The sequence below is a fragment of the Juglans microcarpa x Juglans regia genome, chromosome 6S, assembly GCF_004785595.1.
Source record: "Juglans microcarpa x Juglans regia isolate MS1-56 chromosome 6S, Jm3101_v1.0, whole genome shotgun sequence".
Classification (NCBI taxonomy): Eukaryota; Viridiplantae; Streptophyta; class Magnoliopsida; order Fagales; family Juglandaceae; genus Juglans; species Juglans microcarpa x Juglans regia.
The window spans coordinates 1,352,447-1,377,514 of NC_054605.1; the positions used below are offsets into that span (position 1 = coordinate 1,352,447).

At 37.8% G+C, this 25,068-nt stretch overlaps 1 protein-coding gene across 1 annotated transcript; it reads left to right on the forward strand.

Moving 5' to 3' along the window:
• Positions 1-17,717: 17,717 nt before the first annotated feature.
• LOC121237817 (membrane-anchored ubiquitin-fold protein 3-like) lies at positions 17,718-20,998 on the forward strand. The gene is made up of 4 exons (XM_041134709.1): positions 17,718-17,917; positions 18,009-18,235; positions 18,809-18,979; positions 20,926-20,998. Exons 2-4 carry the CDS (start codon positions 18,106-18,108, stop codon positions 20,979-20,981), a joined length of 357 nt encoding a protein of 118 aa, XP_040990643.1. The 5' UTR covers positions 17,718-17,917; positions 18,009-18,105; the 3' UTR covers positions 20,982-20,998.
• The last annotated feature ends 4,070 nt before the right edge of the window (positions 20,999-25,068 follow it).

Sequence of the window (25,068 nt, forward strand, 5' to 3'; positions counted from 1 at the left end):
TTCCCATTACACATACTGGTACTATCCAACAACTAGACAACCTGACTTTGCGCAATGTTCTTTGTGTTCCTGATTTTTCTTTTAATTTGATATATGCCAGTAAATTAACCTGTGACCACTCATGCTGCCTTATTTTTGTTTCCAATCTTTGTTTCATTCAAGACCTGCCTGCATGGAAAACGATTGGGATGGCTGAGGAGAAGGCTGGCCTTTATTACTTAAAGCAAAGTTCTTCGATTGGTTGTTCTATTTCTTCTCCTTCAATAAATCAGAATGTTAGTCTATGTCATTATAGGTTAGGCCATATTTCTTTTTCCAAATTGAAATTTCTTAGCAGTAGTGTTTCAAATTTACATATATCAAAACCCAATAATTCTTGTACTAGTACAATCTGTCCTTTAGCTAAACAAAAAGGCCCTACCTTTTCCTTCTAGTGAATCAAATTCAGTTTATCCATTTGAATTGATTCATTGTGATTTGTGGGGACCATTCTCTATTTCTGCTTTAGATGGTTCAAAATATTTTCTAACAATTGTAGATGATTACTCTAAAACTACTTGGGTATATCTTCTACAACATAAATCTCAGACCAAGCCTTACTTGCAATCTTTCTTCCAATTAGTTCAAACTCAATTCAATTCTCAAATAAAGAAAATCAGAACCGATAAGGGGATTGAATTTCACATGCCAGAATTTCTTTTCCAAAGGTGTAATACACCAAAAAAGTTGTGTTGAAAGACCACAGCAAAATGGGGTCGTCGAAATGAAACATTAACATTTGCTAAATGTTGCTCGTTCCCTCAGATTCCAAGCTTCTTTACCATTAAATTTTTGGGGTGATTGCATTCTTTCTGCTGTCCATTTAATAAATTTAACACCAACTCAATTACTCTCACATAAATCTTCTTATGAGGTTTTGTATTCTAAACCTCCTTATAATCACTTCAAAGTTTTTGGTTGTCTTTGTTTTGCTTCCACCTTTTATCATGATAGATCTAAATTTGATCTAAGAGCAAGAAAATGCATCTTCATTGGATATCATTTTGCTGTGAAAGGATACAAATTATATGATCTTGAAACACACAAAACTTTCATATCTCGTGATGTTGTGTTTCATGAATATATATTCCCTTTCTCTTCCACTTCTTTTCCTGTTAAACCTTGTAGCTCTTTCGTTTTTCCTAAACCAGTTTCTGATTTTCCAGATTCCATATTTTCTCCTTTATTTTCTTCACAAATACCTTCTCCCAATTCAGCAGAATTATCTCCAATTTCTACATTTCCAGATTCAGCACCTTCCATAGATAACTCTCCTTCAATTTCCAACAATTCCAACAATTCCAGTGTTCCAATTTGGCAATCTACAAAAATCAGAAAACCACCAAGATACTTGCATGACTATCATTGTCAGCTGGCCTCTCAACATTCATCACAATCTGTTTCTTTGTAGGACAAGTCTTTAGATATCAAATTTCCTCTTTCTAATGTCCTTTCTTATGATAAGCTCTCTAGCTCTCATAAATACTTTGCTTTAACCATTTCTTCTATTTCTGAACCTCAAAATTTCTCACTAGCAAACCAAATCCCCGAGTGGCAAGAAGCTATGAATGCTGAAATCAAAGCCCTTGAGGCAAATAAAACTTGGACTCTCACTACTTTACCTATGGGAAAGAAGCTGATAGGCTGTAAGTGGATTTACCCTAAAGCTCGTTTGGTTGCAAAGGGGTACAACCAAATTGAGGGACTTGATTTTCAGGAGACTTTTTCTCCAGTTGCTAAAATGACTACAGATGTCTATTGGCTATAGCAGCTGCCAAAAATTGGCATTTACATCAATTGCATGTAAATAATGCATGTTTGCATGGAGATTTAAATGAAGAAGTGTATATGTCCATTCCACCCGGATATACCAAACAGGGGGACTCTAGAGTTTGTAAATTACACAAGTCCCTTTATGGGTTAAGGCAAGCCTCTAGATAATGGTTCTCCAATTTATCCACAACCATTATTGAGTATGGTTTTCAACAAGCCAAATCTGATCATTCTCTCTTTATTAAGTCAGAAAACAGTTCTTTTATTGCTTTGTTAGTCTATGTTGATGATATTATTCTAACTAGAAATTATTTGAACTTAATCTCTGATTTAAAGACATTTCTGGACAATAAATTCAGAATCAAGGATTGGGCACTTTGAAATATTTTCTTGGGATGGAAGTTGCTAGGTCTTCCAAAGACATAACATTGTGTCAAAGAAAATATGTGTTAGATATTTTGCAAGATTCAGGTCTTCTGGCTGGCAAATCAGTTGCTTTTCCTATGGAACAAAATGCAAAATTATAAAGTTTAGATGGTGAACTTTTAGAGGAACCTTCTTTATATAGGAGGTTAATTGGGAGGCTTATTTACCTCACTATATCTCGGCCAGACGTCTCCTATTCTGTGCAAGTTCTAAGTCAGTATATGGATAAACCAAGGCATCCACATTTAAATGCTCTACACCGAGTGCTTAGATACTTGAAGGGAGCACCCGGTCAAGGCCTTTTTTTCCAGCCAGTTCTGATTTCCATCTTAAAGCATTTTGTGACTCGGATTGGGCTAGTTGTGAGGATACAAGAAGATCAATTACAGGTTTTGTGTGTTCCTTGGAAATTCCTTAATTTCCTGGAAGTCTAAGAAGCAACAAACCATCTCAAAGTGCTCAACCAAAGCTAAATTTATGGCTATGGCCTCTACTCCTTGTGAGATTTCTTGGTTAATTACATTGTTGGCAGATTTTCAAATTACTCATGCCAAACCAGCTCTATTGTTTTGTGACAGCAAAGCAGCCCTTCACATTGCTGCTAACCCGGTTTTTTATGAAAAGACAAAGCACATCAAAATTGATTTCCATATTGTGAGAGAAAAGCTCCAAGCAAAGATGATCAAAACTCTTCATGTTGCTTCCCATTCTCAGCTTAGTGACATTTTCACAAAGGCACTTGGGTCTCAACAATTCCATTCATTGCTTAGCAAGATGGGTGTCCTAGATATATACACTCCATCTTAAGGGGGACTATTAGAAATACATTAGTTTTCCTTTATATGTACAATTACATTTCTACCCTTGTATTTTAGTACATATAAATACTTCTTTTTAATTGCAAATGCACTACGAAAAATATAATACAATACGAGTGAATTTTGTCCAAATCTCTCTCTCTGTTCTCAAACTCTAGCTTTGCTTGTTCATCAGCTCGATCATAAATCCATGGCAGAACTCCAGTTTTGTCAGGCTCGGATGTTGGATTTCAGGGCTACCCCTCATTTCTCCTTGCTTTTTGTAAGAGGGGGTCTGAGTGTTAGACTTGAGGGCTGCCTCATCATTTGCCTTCCTTTTGTAAGGGCGACGGCCTTAGTGTTAGAATCAAGGGTTGACTGTTGTTCATTTTGCATTTGTAGGAGGCAGGGGGTCTGAATGCCAAACTCGAAAGCTACCCTATTGTTTCCTTGCATTTCTAGTAGATAAGGAGACTGAGTGTTAGACTCGAGGACTACCTCGCCATATACTTTCCTTTCATAAAAGGTAGCGGGCTCGAGGACTTTAGGGCTGCCCTCATTTGCCTTCCTTTTGCTTTGTGTTTGTAGTTAGGGATATAAAGAAATTGAATAGGACAAGCCAGTTTCAGTCAGTCTAGTCCTTTTTTTTTACTGAGCCGAAATCTCGGCCAAAGAATGTGTCAAATCTTGGTTTGAGGTTTGATTCTAGGATGTATTTTTTCACCCGGGATCGAACCAAACCAATCAAAATATATTATATATGTATATTTAATTAATTTTATAACTAATATATTTACTAAGGGTTGCTATAATCAATCTAGTTAAGTGACATGACACCATTTAGATTAAATCTAGTCACTCGGGTCAGTTCAAACCCCGAACCTTTCGACCAAAACAACGCCATTTAGATTCATCCTCTCAATTTAAAATCCTTCAATGCAAATGGCATTGTTTAGATTTACATTGACTCTAAATAGCATTGTTTAGATTTATGTTGACTCTAAATGACATCAGTTCATAAGGTTACTTTGCAAAGGTAGGGGTTTCGAATTTCATTTCTCTAAAGTTTCATTTTGTAACGCCCCGGTCTCGAAGGTCTAGAGAGTTAGCTTTTATTACTCAATATCAACTCAAATATCACAACTATAAAGAATCCAGAAACTCCATAAAATATTCAACACAAATATTCATGTTCCTTCATAGGGACAAAGAAATTCTCAATAAAATGAATTAGCAACTCCCCAAAGACTCAAAAATATCCTTAACTCATCATAACAAAATAACCGAAAATAATCAATTTACTAACTATAACTCTCGAATGAGTACTTGTACCCTCGACCACTTATTCCTCTATGAACGTCAAACCTCTCTAACACTACCTGCTCTTACTCTCCAGCAAAACCATCAAGATTATCTGAAAAATATTTGGAGATAAGGGGTGAGTTATCAACAACTCAGTAAGTAGAGGACATATACTAGTATGCGAACATGAGCATTTATAGAATTTGGAATGCAGAACAAAACACTTTTTATTTTCAGAATGCAAAGTCAGAACATGTTATAAAAAAATATCAGAGCAAAAGTTAAAAAATATTCATAATCAAAATCCTTTTAGCATAGTATAAACTAAAACATCACATCTTATCTTATCATATTAGAACATAGACCATGTTTAACCATCGTGGTAGGGTTGTGCAAATCCAGGCGGCCAACAGAGCTGAAACAGAATGTGAATCTTCCTGTTATTATTCTCAGAGCCTCGAGTGTGCACATAGGACAGACCACGCGAAAAATCACTTTGCTTCCAAAGTGAATGCACTGGAAACAGAAAAGTTGGTACCAACCCGAACAGAGACCATAGTTTTACACCCGTGGTAAGGTCAGAACATAACAAAAATAGAAACAGAATGTTATGCTAGAGGTTTTTAGAAATCACATCATATCATATTAGAGTATAGAAATCTTCAGATCAGAACATAATCAAATCACAAAAACATAATTTATGCACAAAATTTCATATTCGCTCTCTTTTACACAGTTCAGAAATAAAATGCTAAAATAACTCATGTCTATAACAGTTATGCCAGAAAATACTTTATTCTTAAATAGAATCTCATGAGTAATGCAGAACAAATAACTGAGGTAGTTCAAATTTCTTTTCATAACAAAACAAGCATATTTTCAAAAATCAACCTCAGCCGATTTTATTTTTATGCAAAGTCTAGCATAGGAAGTCCACTTACCTAAACTTCTTAACTATTTGAATTTCTCCACAACGGGATGAACGAAAATCAATCGTCACTTATAAGATTGTCACCTAATTTCCATAAACATCCGAACTTAACACCATTTTCAATACTTAAACCTTAAATGCTAAGTAACCTATTTCCTAAACATCTAAATTTCTCGTAACCCTAAAATATCATCAAATCTGGAATACATCAATTTTCACTCAATTTTTTCGACCAAGGAAAAAAACTCTAAATTCTTAATACCTTAAAACCAACTGCAATTTAAAAACTTTAACTATTTTCTGTCAAACAGACTTTTTAGACTATTTTAAGGGAAGTCGAAGCCCACCAAAAATCCAATAATTTTCTAGAAAAGGACAGGCTCAATGAAAGAAACCAACCCACTGAATTATAACTTAAAACAATAATCATGCTTTGGTTTAAAAATCTAGGAGTAAAGTTGTAATTTTCAACAAAAACAAGTCTTCTCCCCGTAAGAAGCTTTACGTAAAAATGCAAAATAGACTTTAGTTTGTAAAATGCTCACTGACGAAAGAGAGAGCTAGGGTCGTGAGATGGAGAATCGCCGTGAGAAGTGGGAGCGGCAGCAGGTGGCTGGGCACGGTCGACAGTGGTGAGCTCGGTGGCTAGGTAGTGATGAGAGAGAGAAACATGGTGAGAGAGAGCAAAATGTGAGGGAAAGAGATGAAGCTCATCCTAAGGCGTGACGGACTCGGGGTGTCGAAAAGTCCTTGGCGGTGGTTTCTGTGAGGTCTCGACAGTGGAGCTCGGAGGTGACAGCGAGGTGCAACACCCAGTGAGAACGGAGGGGAGCTCGATGGACGGCTTGAGCAAGAACTTGCTCTATTTTGGAGAGCTAAAATAGGGGTGTTTGTGGATGTGCCATGATGACTCGCAGTGGTTGCTTCCTGGACGTGCACTTGGGCTGCAACGTGGTTGTATTCGGGTTGGGCAGGGTGGTTCCGTATGGAGAGTACGCACGGGAGTTAGTTTCTATGATGCAACAACGCCACGAAAAGTGACCCCAAGTTGCGTCTTAGGCTGGCTCGTTTGCGGTAATGGAGTGGTGGTTGAAGAGGGTAGCAGCAGCTGCAACTTGGTAGAGGGTTTGACGGAGGTTGAGCTGCAGTGTGTCAAAGGTGGTGGTCTGGTGGAGTGTAAGCATGCTGCGAATGTACGTGCGTCGGGGAAGGCATTGGGCTGATTTTTGGACGGTGCGAAGAAACTGAGCTACGGTGTTACGGCTTGATGTTTTGCAGGAAGTATGTACATATATATATATGGGTGATTAAACATATATATATATATAGTTGATTGAACATAAAATGAAAACCCTAGAAGGAGACTTGCATGGCAATTGGCATTGAGCCGTGCTTGACGTGGGGCCTATTCCTTGGTTCTCATGGGCTTGGATCTGATAAAAACACTGGGCCATTTCAAATATTTGGCCATGCTTCGTAGTGAAAGAAAATAAACTATTACTAAATGGGCTACACTCTAAGTTTTGGGCCTCGACTCATCTTAAAAATATATATATACTTTTTCCATAAATTTCTCGACCCATAAAAAGATTTTCCATCTAACCCAAAACAGAATATTTAAGAAAATTACTAAAATAGCAAGCGCTTTTAAAAAAATTCGATATCCGCCAAAATACAAATTGGACCCGCAATCAGTATATAAAAAAAAAATTACTCGAAAATTAACTGGGCTCTTTCTACTTATAAATCCAAAAACAAAAAATTTTAGAAAACCACTTGTTGCTGGACTCGAGTGTTACACATTTCCTCCAAATCTCCCTTTTTAACCCTAGCTTGTCGCTACCACTTTGTCCTTCCATCTCTGCAGTACTGCCATTTCAGACAAAGGTCTGCTCTACCACTACAACTGCTCTCTGTCGCTAGAGTTTTTCCAGTTTTGAAGTCATTTTCTTTTAAATTTGGTTGGATTATTGTTTTCTTGATTCTTTTTCTTGAATATGCCTAGGATATCATGTCTTTTCTATGTTTTTCATTGTTCGATTGTCTCTGTTCCCATTTTGATTGGTTGAACACTACCCCTATGGAACGACCAGGCCCAATAATTCTAAGGTTGGAATATTGATAATTTGTATTGGACCTAAATTATATATATGGGTCATATTGGATAAATCCATGAGCGATAAATTATTGAGGTTAATTAGGAGTTTTAATTTGGCTTAATAACTAGGTTAAATCAAATTTATTATTTATTGAACAAGTTAGACTCCTTCTAGAATTTAAATGTTGATCATTAGAAGTTTATTTTACTTTTAAAATTAACACTGATTGAAGTCCCCTACGCAGTCTCAGTCACTCCAATCCTACATTGAATGAATTACTAGATTATGTTTTTAAATTCAAACTCTCTTCTTGAATGATCGTGACCGAGTCCAACTTGAACTCATTAACACCCTTTCCCAAATATCTATATAGATATCCCACTACCGTGTATTATTTGGAAATAACCATAAACCTCCATAAGTGCAGCGGCCAAACTCAAGATACCCATTCTAGTACTGTGATCAATTTTGTATCGAAAATTTTAGTAAACAACACTACAAGGTAAGTAGTTTGATCGTAAATTAGGATTAGCATAGGTTAGCTAGTTTTATATATTATTATTAAAGTCAATTCTTTGGAAGCTAGTGTTTACATACCACACATGTCATGATATTTGCAGGCACATCATTTATCATGTTTCATCATGCATATTATAGTTATGTATGTAGAATGCATCTCATGTAGTTCACATTGCATAAGACACTTGAGCTTTCATAAGATCAAATATAAGATAAGCTCAGAATAGTTTAATCAGATGGTCATATGCATGGTACCAACATGATTTATGGGTGGACGTGCAAGCCACGAAGCTAAGTGTGGTCCACCATAGTATGCTAGAATACTATTAGTGGTTCCCCTTACGGCCACAGGATGTACGACCGGTGCACAACCTTATACACAGGATTAAGTGCGTGGGCCAGTAAGATAAGTATGATAGGTCATGCATGGCATAAGCATATGTATGAATGATCATGAATTTAAGTTCTCAGCATGAAATATTTTATGAAAAACCTTATGTTAAGTATGTATACGTTGTGAGGAGTTTCTTATTGAGTCATCGACTCATTTTAGTTTGTTTTTATATTTTTAAACCATCTTAGATTAGAATATTTATGAGGGTAGAGCTGCAAGAAGGGACTTAGTCCAAGGAGGTGTGATAGTGGCCTAGATCATGTACAGAGATTTTAAGTTATGATTTTCCTGTCGCAGATTTTGAGAAATTTTAATAAATTCTTCCACGCACTCTCATTTATGATTTCAGTATTTTAATACAAAACGACTTTATTTATTATGAGGAATCTTTGTACTTGACGCTTCCTTTAAAAAAAATATATAATTTTAAATCTGGTTTAGTAGTACCACTCCAGCTACCAAAATTTTTTAAAAGTGACTTTATTATTAACCGTGGGGAGCGGGGTGTTACATGCTATTTTCTTTATGTTTTGCATGTTTGAGTGTCTCACCTTGAACTTACATATTTTTTATATCAATTATACCGCATGAAAATATTAACTAAATATGTGTACATAACATCATGTGTGATTGTGTTGCGGCAAATCTAAATGGTAAGGGAATGATGTCCTAGAGCTATTTTTGTTATTATGGTCAATATTATCCTATTTTTTAGACTAACCCAAAGCCCAAAGCGGGAAAATCAAACATGGCCACTTCTATTATACTATTGTTATTATTAGAGTAGTAGTGCTTGCAATTACGTTTGTTAGAGTAACCATGTTTTTTTTTTTTTTTTAAATGAATTGATCTTATTAAGAAAATCATAACATAGTACGAATACATGGAGGGATAACCTCCAAATCAATACACTCCTCAGATAATAGGAGTGCATTCTTGGCTAACACATGAGCAACACAGTTTATATTCCTAGGAACATGCCTAACAGACCACTTGTGAATCTTCTGTAAAAGACACTTAACATCTTTAATAATCAATCCATTCGAAGACCATTTCTCTGTTGGGTTGTTTATAGGTTTAAGAATTGAGAGGGAATCACGTTCAAAGACAACTTGTTGTAGTCCTAATTCAAGACAGAGGATAATAGCTTTAAGAACTGCTACTGCTTCTCCTAATTGAGCATCTGGAAAGATTCCTCTTGATGATCTGAGTATAGCAAGCACTTTACCCTCACAATCCCTGATAATCACTCCTATTCCCACCTTGCAATTAATATTATCAATGGCCATGTCCCAATTGATCTTGAAAGTGTTTGGAGGAGGGGCTTCCCAAGTCTGCACCATTGTTAAATTGTTAGTTTCACAGGTTGGAGTTTGCCTAACAAAATTTTTGTAATCATCCAAAGCTTGAAGAGACTGAGAACACATCATAATAGGAGATATGATTTTCCCTTCGAAAACAAAATGATTTCTTCTTCTCCACACATGATATGCAGTTACTGCCATTTCTTCTAGGAGCTCGGCTGGCTTGGAAAAATAAAACTGAGTTAAGAAGTTCTGAAAATTAGTTTCTTCCACACCACATTTTTGTAGTCTCCTTGAACTTGATCCCCATACATCTGGTGCAGATCTGCAACTCCATAATGCATGGATAGCAGATTTAGGTTCAGTCAGACAAATAGGACAATTAGGAGATTCCACTACCTTCCTCCTCTTACATAGATTGGCTTTTGTTGAAAGGGACTCAAGACATGCTCTCCATAGAAAGTTTTTAACAACATTTGACACTTTGATCTTCCAAATCTTAATCCATATATCTGTAGAGCTAGTAGAGATCAATGGTTGTCCCTTGTTTCTGTCTACTAGCTCACCTTGAAGGTGATAGGCACTCTTCACAGAGAACTTTCCATCCTCAGTGCCTCTCCATGCCAATTTATTGGGGTTGTTGCAGACACTAATGGGGATTCGAGAGATAGTTTGAAACTCAGGTTTGTAAATATATCCTTCAGTTTTGCCAGATTCCATTGCTTTGACTCAATATCAATTAACTTATTAACCCTTGCATTCTCATCTAAAATTTGCACTGGAGATTGAATTATGAAAGAGGATGGAGTTGGAATCCATTTATCTTTCCATATTTTAACTGAGTCACCATTACCTATCTTCCAAATGAGACCTTCAGATAGTAGATTCCTTGCTGCCATTATACTTTAAAGATGAATGAGGCATTGGTGCCGAGTTTTGCATTAAGGAAATCAATTTGAGAGAATTACTTGGATTTGAGAACCTTGGAAGCCAAAGAATCAGGCTGTTGGAGTATTCTCCATCCCTGTTTTGCTAATAAGGCCAGATTGAAGTTTTCAAAATCTCGAAATCCCAGATCCCCCTCAGTTTTAGGTTTCCCTAGTAGCTTCCAGCTCAACCAATGAATTTTAGAACTCTCTGCCCCTTACCCCCACCAGAATTTTTGCATCACTCCATTGATCTCTCGTAATAGGACTTTAGGAATTCTAAAAAGTCTCATACTATAGGTAGGTATGGCTTGAATGATAGATTTAAGAAGAGTTTCTTTACCAGCATGGGTTAAGAATTTTACCTTCCAATTCCTCATCTTGCCTCTGATTTTGTCCAGTATGGGGTTAAGAGCTTTGGATTTGTTCCTATCTACATAAGAGGGTAGTCCCAAATATTTCTCATAAGAGCATGAAACTCTAACCCCTACTGCAACCAGTATAAGATCTTTTACCTCATCTCAAGTATTTCTACTAAAGAAGATAGAGGTTTTCTCTAGATTCAGCCTCTGACCCGATGCTTGTTCATGAAACTTGAGGAGAGAGAACAACCTGCTCCATTCTAGACAATTAGCTTTACAAAATAGTAAGCTATCGTCTGCAAACAAAAGGTGGTTAACATGTAAAGAACCTCTTGCAATTGGAATTCCTGAGATCCATCTTTTATCCTCTGCATTATTCAGAATTGAGCTGAGCATCTCAGAACATAGGATAGAAAGATAAGGAGACAAAGGGTCCTCTTGACTAATTCCACATCTACTAAATACTAATATTTCTCATTTGATATTATTTTAGATAGACACCCTAAATGAAACTCATTCCAAACTACAATGGGAATACATAAAGAGGCAACATAAGCACAAGGACAAGGGTCTTCCTCCATATTGACCTATGGATAATACCCAAACTATCTTAGGTATATTGTTTGGGATTATTTCAGGAGAATGCCAAATTGGGACCCACATAAACCTAAGGCGACATCTAATTAGTATGGTGCGAATTATGCATGTGATACGAAAGCTAATGGGACCAAGTCAATGAAGTTCCATGTTGAATATCAATGTAAGAAAAATCGATATAGGTCTATGGATAAGACCCAACCTATCTTAGGTTTCAAGTCTGAGGATGGAGAAACTAGTAATCTAGGACTTTTCCGATAGCCTTTGGTGTTGAGTCTTGTAAACAAGTTCTTACAGAAATGATACTTGATGACTTGCCATTTAAATTTATGGAGGGGAATGGATTTAGAAGATTTATGCTAGTTGTTCACTTAAATGGGTAGGATCCAGTAATCCCATCTCATGTTATTGTAGCAAAAGAATGTTTTATTGTGTTTTTTAGCGAGAAAATTAAGTTAAAAGTGCACCTAAGGGCAACAGATTTGCCTTAACAGAGATACATAGACATCTGTGCAGAACTTGAATTCCATATATCTCACTGCAAGTTGTGTTGATCATGAATAGAAACTACACAAAAGAATCATATCTTTTTGTATATTTGAAAAAACTACAAGGGTGAGACACTTGGAAGGCAATAGAAATGTTCGTGTTTGATTGGGGGAGCCGAGAATTTTTTCACTTACTCTTGATAGTGCAAGTTCGAATAATAGAACAATTACTTTTTCAAAGAAAAAGACCAAGTATATAAAGGATAGAATTTTGGAACGCGAGTTCTTAAATGTGAGATGTTGTGCTCACGTCTTAAACTTGATTGTTTAGGAGCGCTTGAAAGAATTTGATGAATCTATAACCAAGGTAAGAATTGTTTAAGGGTGATACTGCATATGCGAGGGCGGGGTCACGCCTTCCCCTTCCCCGCCCCCGCATATGTGGGGTTGATGTTTTCACCCCCACACCCTGCCCCAGGGAGGCGAGGGCGAACATCCTATCCGCCCCTCCCCCATTCGACCTAAAAATTATTTTAGGGTCCAAAAATATTTTTTGGACCTAAACCCAAATTATTATATAATTTAAATATTAAATTAAAATTAAAATATATAACAATAATTTAAAACTGATAACATAAAAACTAGTTATCAATTTTTAAATTTGTTAGACTTATTCACAAGTGTGTTATGAGTGAAGGTGAAGTGGAATGGAAGATTATGAGTGAGCTCCCTCTTCTGCTGCGGGGCTTGATTAGAGTGGATAGTGGGGTCTTCTAGCAATTAGGCGTAAGAGCTAGGATGCTGGGTTTAAGTGGTGTGGAACATGTTAGAAATTTCGTGCAGAATATGGTCTTAACTGCAATATTACTAACGCGCAGGAAATCAAAATATTCAGAAATGTGGAGGTGTGGATCACAGTGATAGTTGTTGTGTTTTTTTTTTTCGGTTTCGCTTTAGAAGGGGCGCAAGAGAAGGTGAAGTGGAATGGAAGATTATGAGTGAGATCCCTCCTCTGCTGCAGGGCTTGATCAGAGTAGATAAGTGGGGTCTTCCAGCAATTAGAGCTAGGATGCTGGGTTTAAGTGGTGTGAAATGTGTTAGAAGTTTCGTGCAGAATATGGTCTTAACTGCAGTATTACTAACGCGCAGGAAATCAAAATATTCAGAAACGTGGAGGTGCGGATCACAGTGGTAGTTGTTGTGTTTTTTTTTTTTTTTTTTCAGTTTTGCTTTTATAGGCAGGTATACGTTATAGGCAGGTAGTTGTTGGTTTGGTTTTGGTTTTGTTTTGGTTGGATACAAGGGATGGTGTTGGTGTTTTTTTTGTAAATCTCGAGTGTCAGTTTTGTTACCAGGGTATTCATCCACCATAAGTGAGGGTTATTAATAAAATTGGGACGGGATCACTATCGGACACGTGGCTTCCGACTCTTCTATAAAAAAAAAAAAAAAAAAAAAAAAACAAGTGTGTTAGACTTGTTTACAATATTGCATTGGATTGGCCTCCTAGGCAACCTTTATAGAGGAGGCCAAGGCAATACAACTTTTATATACAATTTGTAAAACATAAATATATATAAATATAAATATTAAATAGATAAGTGGGGGTGGAACGGGGGGCAGGGCCCCACTGGGGTCAGTCCACCCCCTCCCCCGCCTCCGCTAGTATGTTTTAAGAGGGGCAAGGGCGGTGGACGGGGGCGAGGTAGCGGGGGGTAGGCCCCCGCTGCCCACCCCTAGAATTGTTGTGAAATATGTAAAGTCGCCTCCATTAGGATGGAGTACATTTAAGTTATGTGTACAATTAGAAAATATTACGTGTAAAAGTCACTTATGCCTAGATGTACCAACTAGATGAAACCCTACATATTTACATTGGATAGAACGAAAAAATTTAAAAAAAACTTTAAATGATTAGAGGAAGAGGATGTTTCTTTCTGGTATTAAAGAGATTGATGACGACGACGACGACGACGACGATGACATGATGATGAGGAGGAGGAGGAGAACAACAAAGAAGTTAGGGCCGGCCTCCAAAGACTGATGATTGGAAAAGGGGAAGATTGTTTGTTCAATTTCATAAACTTTTCCATGGTGCGGCCTTGTGTTTTTCGGGTTGTCATTATGTAACTTATATTTTCTTTTTAACAAAGCTAGTTGCTATTTAAGATACAATTGACATGTAGTGTAAAAAGCATAGACATATGTTGAGATTAATGACAATAAATACGAGACAAAAATTTGACAAGTATTTGGGTAATTATGACTATATAAATATATTTTTTATGTTGAGTTTTTTTTTTATCACCGATTAAAGTGGCGATATCTTGTATTCTCTTTGAAAAAAGTATATGCCAATGATCCTACAAATGCAATTGACTTGAATTTTAAGGTAAAAAGTGATTTGACTCGATTATATGAAGCATACCTTGAAAATGAAGAAGGGAGGAGCTCTTGTGCACAAGATGAAGAGACGAATTCCTCACTTGAAGATCTAACTAGTAGTTCATATAGTAGAGTTGAGGATATGAGGGCATTGAGGTTAGGTCACTTTATTAAATGCTTGCAACCAATAAATTCTTTGGAAATCAAATCAGAAATGGATAGATACCTAGCTGAAATTTGTGAGGAAGATTATGGAAAATTTGACATTCTTGCTTGATGGAAGGTTAATTCCATTAGATATTGCGGCTTTCAAAATTTTCGCAAGACGTCCTTGAAGTTCCAGTATCTACATCAGCCTCTGAATTTGCATTTAGCAAATAACATACCTTGATGAGTTCAACATCGGACAAATGTTTGGTTTTTGAGCCTTCGACATCCTTTTGTCTTAGTCCAATTTACTTGTTCACTAACTAAATCTTCAATGTCTTGGGAAATACATCTATGTTCAAAACAAGAATCTATGAAAGCATCAAAAATTTCTTCAATAGAAAACTTAGAATGTGCATGTGAGAATGGACCATCAAAAAGTATCGATAAATTTAGGGTGTCTCTGGATATACAAAAGTGAGAAAGAAGTGGATGTGTTCGATCAATTTCATATTTAATAAGAAAAAGGAAAAAAAAGTCAAACATGTTAAAAAGAGCCATGCTTAAGGGTGTAAACTCAAATGCGGATATGGTTATCTAGCTAAACGCTTATCTGGGTTTATAAGCAATTCATGTACCTGTCCGGATTATCTCAGTTATAAAAATCTGGGTATTCGATTATCTAGGTTTTAACCAGATATCCAGATTTGTTAAAAAATTATTTTAAGGAGGAGGGCTACAAACACAAAACGACGTTGTTTCATATATAAGGCAATTTTTCTTTGAAATATAAACTTTAGTTACGTATATCAGGTATTAACCCGGTACCCGCATTCAATTAGGAGCAGAAATCAGAATACTCTTTTGGGTAAAACCCGGGCAAATACCCGTAAGGATGAACCAAATTTTCCAGGTTCTGGATCAAATTAAAAAAAAAAAAAAAAAAAAAAAAAAAAAAAAAAACCGACCAGGATGCATAGCCCTAGCCATGCTTAGTTTCAAATGGAGAGGCAAATAACATGAGAGATGATTGGAGTGTCACGTGCATTAGGTGTAGGGCTGTAATTAATATGAGCTAAGTCGATCTTTTGCATTATTGAGTCGTGCTTGACTCAAATAACTCAAGTTCGAATTGAGAGCTCGTCGAGCAGATCCGAACTCGAGTTGATTAAAATGGGCTTGGTGTTAAATTAATATATATAAAGAAAAAAAAAGATGGTGCTAAAATGTTTATTGTAAATTAATATATATAAAGAAAAAAAAAGAGGGTGCTGAAATGTTTATTGTGAGTTAACTTGCTATTTTCAACTTGGTTTTGCTTTGCTCAACTATTTTGATATTTTTTTTTTAAAAAAAAATTATTTTATCCACTAAAAGGTATAATTTCTGCCACCAAGACTAGCATCATGAAAAGGCAAAGTGTTCACCCCAGACCAGCATGTGAGAACAAAAGATGGTATTAGAATATTAATTGTGGGCATCATGAGAGCAAAAGAGATCTCCCCCAAGTAAGCACCATTGAAAGGAAAACTGCTCGCCCCCAGACGAGCATCATGGTGAAGTAAAGTGCTCCCCACCTAAATGAGCATCACGTAGATCAAAAGTGATCACCTTGGCCAGAGATAGCAAAAGTGCTCCCCATCCAGGTGAACACATGCGCAGCAAAACTTCTCGTCACCTCGACGACCACTGCAGGAGCAAAAGGGATTGCCACCCACATAAGCAAAGTGCTCGCCCTCAAGCTAGTACTAGGGAGAGCAAAAATACTCGTACTCAAGCAAGCAATGTGATAAAGCAAAGTGATCACCTCAAGGCGAGCACCACGTGAGGCAAAAGTACTCTCCAACTCGACTACTACTAAAGGAGCAAAAGTGCCTATCACCTACGCAAGCAACATGGACGAGTGTGAAACTCTCCACTTCAATGAGCATTGTAGAAAATAAAGTGCTCGCCTAAGATGAACATCATGGAGAGCAAAAGTGTTTGCCACATCGACAAGAATCATGGTAATGCAAAGTACTCGCTGCCAGATGAGTATGAGGAAGAGCAAAAGTGCTCCCCCTCAGGCGAGCATAATGGAGAGGAAAAGTGTTCGCCACCTAGCGAGTATTAGGAGAACAAAAGTGTTCAGCCCCCATGTGAGCATTATGTAGAGCACAAGTGCTTGTCAGCTCAGCAAGTATCATGAAAAAGCAAAGTGCTCACCCATAGGAAAGTAAAAGTGCTTGTCCCAGGCGAGCACCTCAGATTGAAAAAGTGCTTGCTTCCTATACAAGCAATGTGAAGGAGCATGAAGCTTGCCATTTCAGCGAGCATCATGAAAAATTAAAGTGCTCGTTCCTAGGCGATTCGGTGAGCACTAAGAGAGCAAAAGTTCTCACTCCCCAAGCGAGCACTATAGGAGACTATTATCATATTTTGAATATTCATAAAAGTATGCACGTAAACTTATTTCGCTTAACACTATTACTTGTGGATTTGATATATTTAGATAAAACTCGTCCTTTAATCGATTTGATATTATTAATTTTGTATGCTTGGATTGAAGTTCTCCATTCTCATTTGAAATTATTAATATGTACGATGACGGGGAATCAAGCACGTGCCACGTGCCTTGCACATACATGGGTAAGGAATACCGTTGAAAATGCAAAGAAAGCCTTTTTGACAAGTACTTTTCTTGTTTAAATAAATAGTTTCTATTTTTGAAAACATATTTTCTAAAAATATTTTCTGCTTTTGAAAAAAAAAATATATACTTCTACTATTTTGAATTGTTTTTTAACATTTTCAAGGTAATTTGATCTTTTTAAGGGGTAATTTGAAATTTTTGATAGTTTTGGAGGTTATTTGAAAAGATTGACAGGTTAAAGAGGTGATTGCGAGTTTAGCAATAGTTTGAGGGATTTGTGTAGTGAGAAATGATATTTGTAGCTTTAAGATGTACAAGTTCTATATATTATTTTTGAAAAAAATAAATAAATCTAGAAACTAAATAAAAAATTATTTTTTAATAATAAATCTTACTTTTTAAAAAAAAAAATAATACACAAAACTTAGCCATCTTCAAACTTATATACAGCATTACTCGTATATTTTCCCGTGTGTTTTTGTGCTTTAATGCGACGGATGAGCCATCGTTATAAAGACGAAGTTTTTTAATGCGAAAGACGAAAGCAAATAAAAAACAACGTCGTTTTCTGATGAGGTTCAGGTTCGGTTTGGAATGAGATTTGTGAAACACGTTTTGACTCTGAGATATCTTCGTCTGCCCCAACCAAACCAATACCATTTCTTTTTCTTTTCTTTCTTTCTTCCTTTCAAAACCCACGCACCCAATCAAATAAATCAAACACAAAATAAAACGAGAAGAAATTCCATCCTTGAGTAGATGAGCCTCTTCTGATCTTCAACTACGGCTGCGGAAGGTTCATTTGATCTTTATATTTCTCTGTTTTTTCTTTTTTTACTTATAATTTTTTATTTTCGTTTTCGCTTGAAGTTTGATTGGATTTATAGTCTACGAATTCGGAAGGTAAAGCACGTTTCCGGTAGCGGGGCTGGGACACCTTCGAATCGATCGGTCGGAGGAGCGTCAGAGAAATTCAAACTACAGATGCCGGTGGAGGACCTGCTCGACATCAAGTTCAGGCTCTTCGATGGCTCCGATTTGGGCCCTTTTCAATACTCCTCGGCCTCCACCGTCGATACGCTTAAGCAGAGGGTTGTCTCCGATTGGCCCAAAGGTTGGTCCCTCTGCTCACCTATTGACCCCCGCTTCTTATTTTATGATTCCCTATTCGGTTTCTCTTAATCTTTTATAGTATTTGACTCTCTCTATCTCTCTCTCTCTCTCTCTCTTGATTGATTAGTAATTTATAAAATTCAGATATTTATTTACTAGTTAATTATTTTTTTTAATTTTTTTCGTATCAATTTTTCCATTTTTTCCTATGGATGAGCATTTTGTAGACATTAAAACAGGAAGAATTTAAAACCGGCATTAAAGGTTGCTTGTTGGGTAGCGGAGTTTTGGTTATTTTGTGGGCATTTGGCTGCGTTTCAATTTGATTCTATTTTTTCGTGGAATCGAACCCGGAAGCAATCAATGGGAGATTTATAAGTTTTAAATAACTAAGACATTTACAGTTCTTTTGAAATTTTGTATGAGTCTTTTTGGACCAATTTTTCTTCAGTAAATTCTTTGATTTTTGTCTTAAATACACTGATAAAAGCTAGACTGAATCAGGTGACATTGGGGAATGTCTTTCATCCGGGTTTGTGTTTTGATTTTTCTTAAATGCTTTTCCTATCCATAGGTAAAACAATCGTACCAAAGACAGCGAATGAGGTGAAACTAATCAGTTCTGGTAAAATCTTGGAAAACAACAAGACCGTTGGTCAGTGTAGAATGCCTTTTGGTGACAGTGCCGGATGTGTTGTAATAATGCATGTTGTCGTACAGCCATCTCTAGCAAAGACTAAAACAGGTGATTTGCATCTTAAATTAAAGTTATGAATGTTTCAGTTCCGTACAAAGATGTTTTTCCTCCTTCATACCATGGCTTTGACATTTACCTTGAAATCAGTCTATGAACTTGCTTCTGGTAGTGGATAATGTTTTCAGTTCCGACTTGAACTCTCCATTAAATGCAACTTCACTGCTCGATTTGCTTTTACACATTGTTGTCCTATCCTCTAGTTGGTTACTTGCAAATGTCTTGTTGAACCCACATGATTTTTCTGGTTATGCTTTTTATTATCCTAGGGAAGAATTTTTTGTTTGTTTTTATGAGTAAAGCTTTATTGATTCAGCATGCATAACCAAGTACACTGGATGCACACAAGAGAAAACATCTAGCTAGTAAGAAGAAGTAGATACAAGAAATCATGAACATTAAGCCCATTGAAATCTAAAGCTATTTCCCAGAAAAACAGTGTGTTGAAAAAGTATCTTCTGAGTTGCTCTATTGAGCATTCCTTATCATTGAAATTCCAATCGTTTCTTTCCCTCTAAATGCACCACAAAAGGCATATCGGGACCATCTTCCATATTGCTGCAATCTGCAGGATACCATGAAGACTTCTCCAGCTGGAAAGAAGATCTGGCACCCTCCTAGGCATAACCTATACCAATCCAACTCTGCCAAAAATGTCATCCCATAGGGCCCTGGAAACCTCACAATGATGCAGCAAGTGGTCTACTGTTTCACTAATTTTCCCACCCATACCACACCAGTTGATCACTATAATTCGGTATTTCCATTGGTTGTCCATGGTCAGGATCTTCCCTAATGCCGCTGTCCATACAAAGAAAGCAGTCTTTAAAGGCGCCTTTTTTTGATAAATAAGTCTTTAAAGGCGCCTTACTCTTCCAAATGTTCCTTAAAGGGAAATGATTACTCTCCTAATTAGTGATGACCCTATAGAATGAACAGACAGAGAATTTCCCTCTTTAGAGGGACTCCATGACATCGTATCTGCTTCTTGAATCCTTGTTTCGGTAGAGTACAATAACCTGAAGAATTAGATAAGAACCCCAACTTCCCAATCATGTGCCACTCTAAGGAATCGAACATTCCATCGAATAGAACCACCCGAAATTTCCAATAACTCAGCCATTGATGCCTCCAGTCTGCTCACAATCATATATATGGTAGGGAAACTGTTCTTAACCGCTCTATCACCGCACCAAGTGTCATCCCAAAACCTGATCATAGAACCATCACCCACCATGAATCTGATGTGTTGAGAAAAAATCCCTAAACCCTTTTGTTTTTTCACAGGCCCACACCATAAGCACCTTGTACCTCCAAAGAGCACCATCCCCCCCAATTACCACCATATTTGGAAGTTATCACCACCTTCCACAATGCCTCCCCACCCCCCCCCCCCCCCCCCCCCCCCCCCCCTCCCGATGATAATGCCATAGCGATTTTCCAAGGAGAGCTCAGTTCAACATCTTTACATATGCCTCTTTACTCTGATTGGATAGGTCACTTATTCCTCAGCTTCATGATTGTCCACATCTTGGCCAGCCATGAAGATTGACAGATGTCAGTATCCTATGTTGATTTTTCTTAGGATTGACAAGTATAAATGTGAACATGGTCAAGCGAGGCTGGATGAATCTTTTACATTAGACCATGTGCTGTGTCTAGTTCTATCAGGGCTACCATTTATTAGATTTTTATAGTTAATGTCAATATGATGGCTCATAAACCTTCTTTTCTTATAAGCAAATGAAAGAAGTAAAAAACCTCAAAATTTGAAGTTTGTCAGCTTAAAATGCATTGAACCGGAACCATTATGCGGACATTGACTGAGTCAATTTTATGGCATGCATGATTGTTTTTTTTTTTTTGGCCCTAAGAATTTGATTGTGGTTGGTGGAAGCTGCTCAGTTTGACATTTCATAATGCTTTTGTGTGGACAGAAAAGAAGATTGATGATTCTCCTAGGAAAATTGTCTGCTCGTGTTCCATCTTGTGAAAGCAACTGTGATATAGTTGAAGAGTTTGCCCTGGTTTCCAAGTTTTAGCTGCAGGAAGCATAACATGTCTGTTGCAGCGCTCATCAGTACAACTTCATATTGTCGATGATATGTAATTATAAAAAAAATTCTGTTGTTGATGACCTTAAAGTTCTTTTTCTATCAAAGGGTTGACAGCATTCAGTGGCCTCTGATTTTTACAACTATGAATTAAGCACTTTTTTTTTTTTTTTGGGTTGTTTTTCTGTCATTTCTACAACAAAGGTGTATACATCTGTCTATGTGAAGACGAAATCTGCAACGAAATTTCAATGAGAATTGAGAATGCCCGCGGTCTGTTTATTCTGGATTCTTTAATGGCCGGGTTTGATCCAATTATTGGTTACTAATTTAAGAATGGAAAGTTAAAAATATCTTTATTTATTTATGTAACATCCCGTTCTTTTCTTCTGACATAAACAAGTTCCGAGAACGAAAATTATGTAACACTTTGTCCTTCAATGGCGTTATGCGTGCCAAATTTTGATGGTATGTTTTTAAAGATATTACGTGAATTCTAAAGTACGCCCAGTATTTTAAATGCACTGAAAATATTTATATAAGGTATTTCCAGAGTTATTGAACTAAATTTGATTTTAAATACGACAACTATAATATTTTTGAAGAGCTTCAAAAATATTATAATTATCGGAAATCATTTTAATATTATTAAAATGATTTCAGTTATTTAAAATATTATGGGATTTGAATTATGTTGAAAACTCTAATTAATTAAATGGTTTTATCATTTTAAAGATATTAAATAAGACTTCATCGTTTATTAATGATGAATGAATATTATTTTATAAACTAAATTTTAGTTTAAATAATATTCTACCTTAATTCCTCTCAGCGCTTTTAATTAAGTTAATGTTTACTCATTTTCAAATCAGTGTTTTAATCATCCATCGTTAGATCGTTTTGTAGATCCCCAAGATGAAGGGCCTAGATTAAATACCCAAGCCCCTCTCTTTCTTCCTCACTTTTCCCTTCCCTCTCTCTCTCCTCCCTTTCCTTTACGTCGCACGTTGCACGCCCCCTCACCCTAGCCAATTCTTCCTCTACCCAGCCCGGCGCCGCCGTGCGTCGCCCGTCTCACCTCCACTACCAACGACTTCCTCTCACGCCGGCGAGGCCCCACCACCGAACCCAGCCTCCACCTCGCAGCCACTTTCCCCGTCGCACGCACGCAGCAACCCATGCACGGTTTCACCATGCGCAGCCCTTCCACCGCCGTAGGCCACCCACAGCCACCAAGCACCACCACGAGCCCCTAAGCCTTCCCCCCTTCCTCCTCCCATTGGCCCGAAGCCTATAGCCCTTCCTTAGTCGCACGAAACTCCTCCCTCATGCATGGGTTATCCCATTTCCACCGTCGTGCGTCTCCACCCACGGCAGCCAGCCATCATCTTGAGCTTCCTCTAGCCACCATCGGCCTACCCCAACCACCCATAGCCCCGATCTACCCCTCTCACATGCCCACTCTCTCTCACTCTCTCATGGGCTCTCCCTCGACGCCACCATCACCTCGCCGAGGTCCTTCCAAGCCTCTCCATGCTCAGCCCCTTCCAGAACCACCACCTTATGTGCTGGACAGCCACTGTACACGGCCAGATATGCCGTGTTACACCTCCTCACCACCACCACAAGGTCACCATGAGTCCTTCCAAGACCACACTTAGCTATCCAAACGCCCACACAGCCACTGTGCGTGGCTAACCACCACTGTACAAGGCCAGATATGTCGTGTTACGCCCCCTCACCGCCACCACGAGGTCACCATGAGCCCTTCCAAGACCACATTTAATTATCCAAAAGCCAAAACAGCCACTATACGTAGGTTAGCCGCCATGTACGACTCTTCCGACATCATCGACTGTGATGATCAGCGAGCAACGCACGGGTTATCCCGTCGATAGTATAACCCTTTATCCCTCGTTATTTATGTTATTAGTTAATTGGTTAGGTTGTGGACTGTGCTGTTAGTATTGTGGAGTTCGCTGTGTAGTATAGAGATGTGATGTGCTGTATATGTGAAGTGTTGGGCGTAGTTGGAAAGTGTACTGTGAAGTGTTGTGGAGTGTACTGTGTAGTGTGGTTGTGGTTGTGGAGTATGTGTTGTATTGGTGACATGGCATGTGGAATAGGAAGAGTACACGTGGAGTGTACTCCATGAGGTGCAGCGACACATCGTGTGGCGTGTCGCAATGATAAGAATGGTTGTGTGGTTGATGGGCGTAGAGCATGGTGAGTAGTGTCTGGAACTATGGAACAGTGTCTCGAAGTAGCTATGACGTGGCCTGTAGTCTGAGGTAACAGTGTCACCGTGTTTGACTTATGGTTGGGAGTATGTGTGAAGTAGCAGAACAAGTGTAAGAGTGCGCAGCGAAAGCATGACTAGGGAATATCATGAAGTGACATGGTTACTGGTAGCTGTGCTTGTGATGGGTGAGGAGTTAGTAAAGGAATGGCGTAGCAGGAATGTGACGAGATGTCACGATGTGAGAGGAGTACGTGAGGAACCATACTTGTGATGAGTTAGGAGTTGGCATAGAAATAACGTAGTGGGATGTCATGTGACGTGACACGGTCACGGTGTAGCTTAGGAGTAGTCTCGAGCTATATGACGTGACGTAAAACGTAGTTGTGAATGGAGTCTTGTCGTGTTAAGTGTTGGGATGAACTGTCAAAAGAGACGGATAGCATGAAGAGTCATGCTAGCCGGGTTAAGAGAAGGTTGGTATCGGAGTATGGCGCTTGTCCCTATGAGCATGTGATCAACATGCTATATGTTGGTCTTAGGTGATGAAGGGGTAAGGTACATGTGTAATCTGAAGAGACACATGTGCCGGACGGATTCACCATATGCAATGGGTAATCTGTCCTAAGCACAGGCATACGGTGCTTAAACCTCAGAGTCGGCTTAGAGCTGTGTAGCGTGTATGAATGGGAATGAGGATTAGTGTGAACTAAGGTGCATGGAGGTAGTGACGAGTGTTTTGTCTAGAATTGGGATACGTGACTCCGTCGGTCGAATCATGCATCGGAATGTGGTCAATAGGAAGAGTAAGATGAAGGTATTAGTGTCTTAATCCTAAGGTGAATCATAGGTTCACTTTAGTGGATGGATACTCAAGGTAAGACCTTGAATTTGGAAGATGTAGTGACCGCAAGTGGATCCCGAAAGTTTTAACATAGTAAAAGGCACATAAGAGTATGGGATAGAATGAGAGTGTTCCAAGTGAATTGCAGTTTATATCTTCTAAGTTTAGTTGCTTATGCATTAGATAAAGAATAACGACAAAATTATGTGTATGCATGTAGGTTGCCTCTGACACGCACATGAATGGACTGCATGATATGAAAGTAGCATGAAGTCCAGGTAACTATTACGTTCATACTCTTCTAGAGTTTTCTAAAATATACGAGATGAAAAGGAAATGTTTTTCCCTTACGAGGCCTTACTAAACGACATGAAAGATGTTTTATGAAAACATGCTAAGCATAAGTGTTCAAAGGTATACGTATGTACGACCCTCCTTGGCAACCGCTTTTTACGCACCCAAAGTATTAATTGTACTCATATGAATAGATGACTATACACTATATCTATTGTCTGTATTTTCCATTAAAAGAAATGTTGAGGCTGATGCCTGATGCTTTAACCGATGCTTTGAATGACGCAAAAAAAGTATTTTGTTTTAAAATGTCCCTATAAACTGATGTTTTATGGATGCCATGAACCGATATTTTAAATGATGTCATGAAAGATGATGTTTAAGCCCATGCTTTTAAATGAAGTTTTCCATGAACGAACTGTTAAATGAAATATAGAGCTTAAATGAACTGAAAGAAATGACTGAACGTTTAATGTATGACAATATGTAACGGCCACATGAATGAATGAAAATGGTACCGAATGAATGGGTAGATTGTAATTTCGAGTAAGTAGTACTGGCAGTGCACCCAGTGCTACCCCTGACTAAAAAGGGATTCCCAACCCGTGGCCACGGGCGGAGTCCGGGTCCAAAAGAAGACCGCTAACCC